At 50.8% G+C, this 5,307-nt stretch overlaps 1 protein-coding gene across 1 annotated transcript in view; it reads right to left on the reverse strand.

The window, feature by feature from the left end:
• Positions 1-371: 371 nt before the first annotated feature.
• LOC307237438 (voltage-dependent T-type calcium channel subunit alpha-1I-like) overlaps positions 372-5,307 on the reverse strand; it is a gene marked incomplete at both ends in the record, with an annotated part of 155,785 nt that continues 150,849 nt past the window's right edge. Inside the window, 4 exons of the mRNA XM_080010150.1 lie at positions 372-1,121; positions 1,702-1,873; positions 2,536-2,738; positions 4,645-4,782. Of these exons, the coding sequence (XP_079866276.1) occupies positions 372-1,121; positions 1,702-1,873; positions 2,536-2,738; positions 4,645-4,782 (1,263 nt within the window). The remainder of the gene's footprint in view (positions 1,122-1,701; positions 1,874-2,535; positions 2,739-4,644; positions 4,783-5,307) is intronic.

A 5,307-nucleotide genomic window follows, 5' to 3' on the forward strand; every position in this document is an offset into this window, starting at 1 on the left:
TTTTAGCTCTGTGCCTTTGCTATATACTCCCTGATATGATTTGGGCTTCTGGTGACCGGAACCATGCACGGTCTCCCCTCGGTCCAAGGTGTCACGGCTCCTCTCTGGCCCTCGTGCCCCGACCACCAGGGGCCACGTGTAATCCTCATAGAAAGAGTGAGTGGACTATTCCCATAGGTAGCACAAAGTAGAAGTGGGGGGTTGTCCCAAAAGCGTTGAAGGGGTTGGGTGGCGAGATGAGGGTTTGGTTCAGGAAACATCGTGTGCCGTCGAGCCTCTCCGGCCGAGCGGAGCAGAGAGGGTAAGAGAGGGAGAGCAACGGGTTCGGATCCAAGGAGCGGAACCACAGAAGCAGGAGGGAACGGCGGGGTTCATCTGTTTTCCCGACACGGTCCCACCAGCGTTTGGCTCGAGCTCTTTCCGCTGAATGCCTCCTCCCCGTCCTGTCCGTCTCCCTCGCCTCCTCTTCCCCCCGCCCTCCCTCTCTTCCCCACGCCCAACCAGGGGTCAGCCAGGAAGCCCTGCGGGTCCATGAGCTCCAACCCCAGAAGCCTCTTGTGGCCCTCCCGGCCCCTCGACGAGAGCAGCATCCCCCCCTGGTCCAGGCTGCCCGTGCTGTTGCACTTCTTCACCGCCCCTCCACCAGGGGGCACCAGCAGGCTGGGCGAGAGCAGGGAGGCGAGCGAGAGGCTGCTCAGCGTCTCCGACAAGTGTTCGCTGTTGCCCGTCCGGCTGGAGCCGCAGCCCCCGATGGACGAGCAGATGCCTATCCCCAGGTCCTCGTCCGACGGGTCGATGGAGTCGTCGCGGGTGTAGCCCGGGCTGGCGCTGCCTCGGCCGCTGCTCTGGCTCCTCTGGTGCCCCCTGGTGGCCTGGAGCGTCAGGGTGGACGACGGGCACGGCCAGGGCCTCGGCGGCTGGCCCGGGGAGCTGATGATGGGGGCGGTGCTACGGTCCTCGGGCGGCGGGAGCGGGGAGAGGAGAGGTAAGGGGGCCATGGCGAAAGGCAGATCGAGGTGCTGAGGGGGGGAGATGCTGAAGCTGAGTCCTTCTTCCAGCGTGGTTTGGAGGCTGCCCTCGGAGCTGCCCGTGGCCAGGGAGGAGTCACTGTGGGAGGGGTACTGTGGGCCGAGCACAGGGACGATGGGGATGAAGGAAATGAGAGATTGGAGAAACGTTATCAGAAGGCTATCTGTTAATTCGTTGATAATATGTAATAGAAAAGTCATTAGAGGAGTTTTTAAAATAGGAATTTGGTTTAGGTCCCAGCAGCTCATTCACACAACCACAACAACTCCTCGTGGAGTTCTTCAAGAGGTTCCAGGGCGTCCCCAGCAAACTTCCTCGCATCATTTCTTTACCTGACGTCAGAACCGTTAGAAAATGTCCAGTGGCTGGTGCTGGACATTCTCTAACGGATCCTAGTTCCACTGTTACCTCCTGAACCAGAGTAGAGACACTAAATGAGATGCTAAATAACACCTTCATCAAATTGGATCCCAGAGATAACATCTTATCAAATGGGTCCATGTTAAACTGAGGATCCTTGATGTGAAATAGGTGGTCACTGAGTCTGGAACAGTGGTTTTCAAGTTTTGACTAAAACATATACAACAATAAAAATCTTCAAACGTTCTAGTTTATTATTATTCTGTACAATGATTCTGTCATTCCATCACAGAGCAGCCTCTGCCTCCCAACCTGCGAGCACAGCATCTTGTGGTGGGCCCCCGGGGAGCCGAGGGAGGCCCAGGAGGCCGGGGAGGTGAGCCTCAGCCCCCGGGTCAACCTCAGGCTCCTGCTGCGAGGCGGGGCAGGGATGGACGCCACCGCAGGGCGGAAGAACTCCACCGGCAGATGGAAGACGGGGGATCTGACACCGGCTTCCGTCCGTCTCTCCTCCTCCTCCTCCTCCTCCTCCTCCCCCTCCTCCTCCTCCTCCTTTTCCTCGCATCGCTGGTGGCTGCTGCAGGAAGCCGTGCCTGGCGAGGGAAGAAGCGTGCGCTGGGAGTTGCTGAATGTTTTTCCACTCGACCGGCATATGGAGACCTGCTTTCTCCTTTTCTCTGTTATTAACCTGCTTCTTGCTTTCTGCAGTGAAACTAAATCAATGAGCTCCACCAGGGCTCATCGCTAAATTTGATCTTATCCGCCCAAGACTGCTTCGTAAGTTCAGTAGAGACTAAGGCACGACCAAGAACACAGCAAGGATCAAAAACTACCTCCAAAATAATTCCACTGTTAAAGCTTCCTAAATAGCAAAGTAGCCCAAACAGGCAACCCCTATTTGCCATACTGTGAGAGTAAAAAGTAAAATAATAATAAAATAAAGTCATTCTGTGTGGAAAGTACATTGGGTTTCACCGTGGATAAAAGATATAAAACATTTATTTGACTTCACTGTGACTTATCTTTAATCTTTTTTCCTCTTTTTGTGAAGCAGGTTGTAACTCATGTTTGAACAGTCCTGTAAATCAACTTTTTTATATGATTATAATGAATGAGGTTTGATTGACTTCTTGCTATGATCCAGACCCGCTGACTCCTCGCTCACCTGGGCTGTGCTGAGATGGACTCCCGTGGTTCTGCTCCATCTGGACCTCCAGCTCCAGGAGCGCTGACTCCTCCTCCTCCGCCCCCGAGCAGAGGGCCCCGCAGGGCAGACCCCCGGCCCCTGGCAGAGCCTGGATCTGGGCCTGGTCCTCCTCGGAGCTGTTGGAGTCGCCGCTGCCTCTTCCCTGGAGGACGATAACCACACGGGCACCTTGAAGAGAGCGGCTGATAAATGGGGTGGAGGGGATACGGGATGGAGCGGGCGGTGCTTATAGGAAGAATAATGTGTGGGAATAAAAAGCCTCAGGTTGGGAAAAAAAACAATTCAAAACTACGATTTGTGGAGATAGATTGCAAGAGCTTCACGGGGGATAAAATATCTCAGCAAAAAATGTTTATGCTGTATGAAATATGAGGTGATGCTGCAGTTATGAGCGTCTGAGTCCCGGCTGAGACGGAGGATAATAAGCAGATGCAGTCGATGCAGAACGATGCAGAATGATGTGAGATCTCTACCGTCTCCTATAACCTGGGTTCTGTCTCTGGGTTTGATCCAGAAGGTTTGATTTGAGTCCTGTTCCGGGTGAGGATGGATAGAGATGGAAAGAACATACTACAGTATACTGCTACTACTGATAATAATAAAAATAATAATAAAAATAATAACGATAATAAAAATAATAATAATAATAGTAATACTAATAATAATAATTATAATAATAATAATAATGACAATAATGATAATCATAATAATAATAATTATTATTATAATGATAATCATAATAATAATAATAATAATAGTAATACTAATAAAAATAACGATAATAATAATGACAATAATGATAATCATAATCATAATAATAATAACAATAACAATACTACTACTACTAATAATAATAATAATAATAACAATGACAATAATGATAATCATAATAATAATAATAATAGTAATACTAATAAAAATAACGATAATAATAATGACAATAATGATAATCATAATCATAATAATAATAACAATAACAATACTACTACTACTAATAATAATAATAATAATAACAATGACAATAATGATAATCATAATAATAATAATAATTATTATAATGATAATCATAATAATAATAACAATAATAATAATAATAATAATAATAATAATAATAATAATAATTAAAAAAAACATATAATAATATACTGTATATTACACACACATGATCCTACATACATACATTACTGCAGTTGCTTCAACCTCCTGCATTGTGTTGAGAGATCCACACACTAATCCATGACCTCAGTTCTCCCTCTCTCCATCGTCCCTCTCTCCCTCCCTCCCTCCTTCCACTCTCCTTCCTTCTCCCTCTCCCTCTATAATGAGCCTGGGTTTTACAGCCGTGACTGATGAGATGGGGGCATTATCTGGGTCTCGGCCTCCAAGAAGCCTTACAGGGGCCCATTACGGAAGAGGAAGGAGGGTTGGAAGGAAGGAAGGATGGAAGGAAGGAAGGAAAGAAAGTAGGAAGGAAGGAAGGAAGGAAGGGAGGAAGTTAGGAAGGATGGATGGATGTGTGGGTGGGTTGGCAGGAACAGCAGGAGTCTGGGGAGGAGTGTAACCTCCTCTGCAGAGGAAATAAGTCGATAAAGAGGTGGGAAAGGTGTGCGAGAGACAGAGAGAGAGAGAAAGAGAGAGGGGAGAGATGGAGGGAGTGAGAGGGAGACAAGGGGGTGGAGAAGGAGGAAAGAGGGAGCGGGGATGGATGGATGGATGGGTGGATGGATGGATGGATGGACAGATGGAAGGATGGATGGATGGATGGGTGGATGGATAAATGTATAGATCATCGATGGATGATAGATAGATGGACAGATGGGAGGATGGATGGATGGATGGGTGGATGATTGGATGGGTGGTGTTATTTTATCTGCATCTCTCTTGTCTTGCATTGTTCCGTCGCTTCCTGATGAAGTTTTTTCCGTCTGATGGGAACAGCACAGTCACACACATGGTGTGCGATGAAAACAGGCTCATCTCCATCCTCCATCTCCACTCCCATCTTCTCCACCTCCATCCACCTCCAACCCTCCATCCGCCACACCCACCTTTCCATCCAGGACCAGCAGCAGGTAGGCGGAGCTCTCATCCAGGCTCAGGTCGTCGGGCAGCGCCGGCGATGATGACTTGTCGGAAATCTGCTCCGAGCGCAGAGACGCCTGCTCGATCTCTGCCATCTGGATCTGCTGCAAGGAAGCCGGCTCAGTTACTGTGTCTGGGACGCCGAGTGGACCGGGAGGGGACAGGGAGTGGACCGGGAGGGGACAGGGAGTGGACCGGGAGGGGACAGGGAGGGGACAGGGAGGGGACAGGGAGTGGACCGGGAGGGGACAGGGAGGGGACAGGGAGGGGACAGGGAGTGGACCGGGAGGGGACAGGGAGTGAACCGGGAGGGGACAGGGAGTGGACCGGGAGGGGACAGGGAGTGGACCGGGAGGGGACAGGGAGGGGACAGGGAGGGGACAGGGAGTGAACCGGGAGGGGACAGGGAGGGGACAGGGAGGGGACAGGAAGTGAACCGGGAGGGGACAGGGAGTGGACCGGGAGCGGACAGGGAGGGGACCGGGAGGGGACCGGGAGGGGACAGGGAGCGGACAGGGAGTGGACCGGGAACAGACCGGGAGCGGAACGGTAGCGGACAGGGAGCGGACTGAGAGCGGACCGGAAGTGGAACCGGGAGTGGACCGGGAGGAACCAGGATCCGGATCAAA

The sequence above is a fragment of the Zeus faber genome (assembly GCF_960531495.2).
Source record: "Zeus faber genome assembly, chromosome: 11".
Taxonomy (NCBI): Eukaryota; Metazoa; Chordata; class Actinopteri; order Zeiformes; family Zeidae; genus Zeus; species Zeus faber.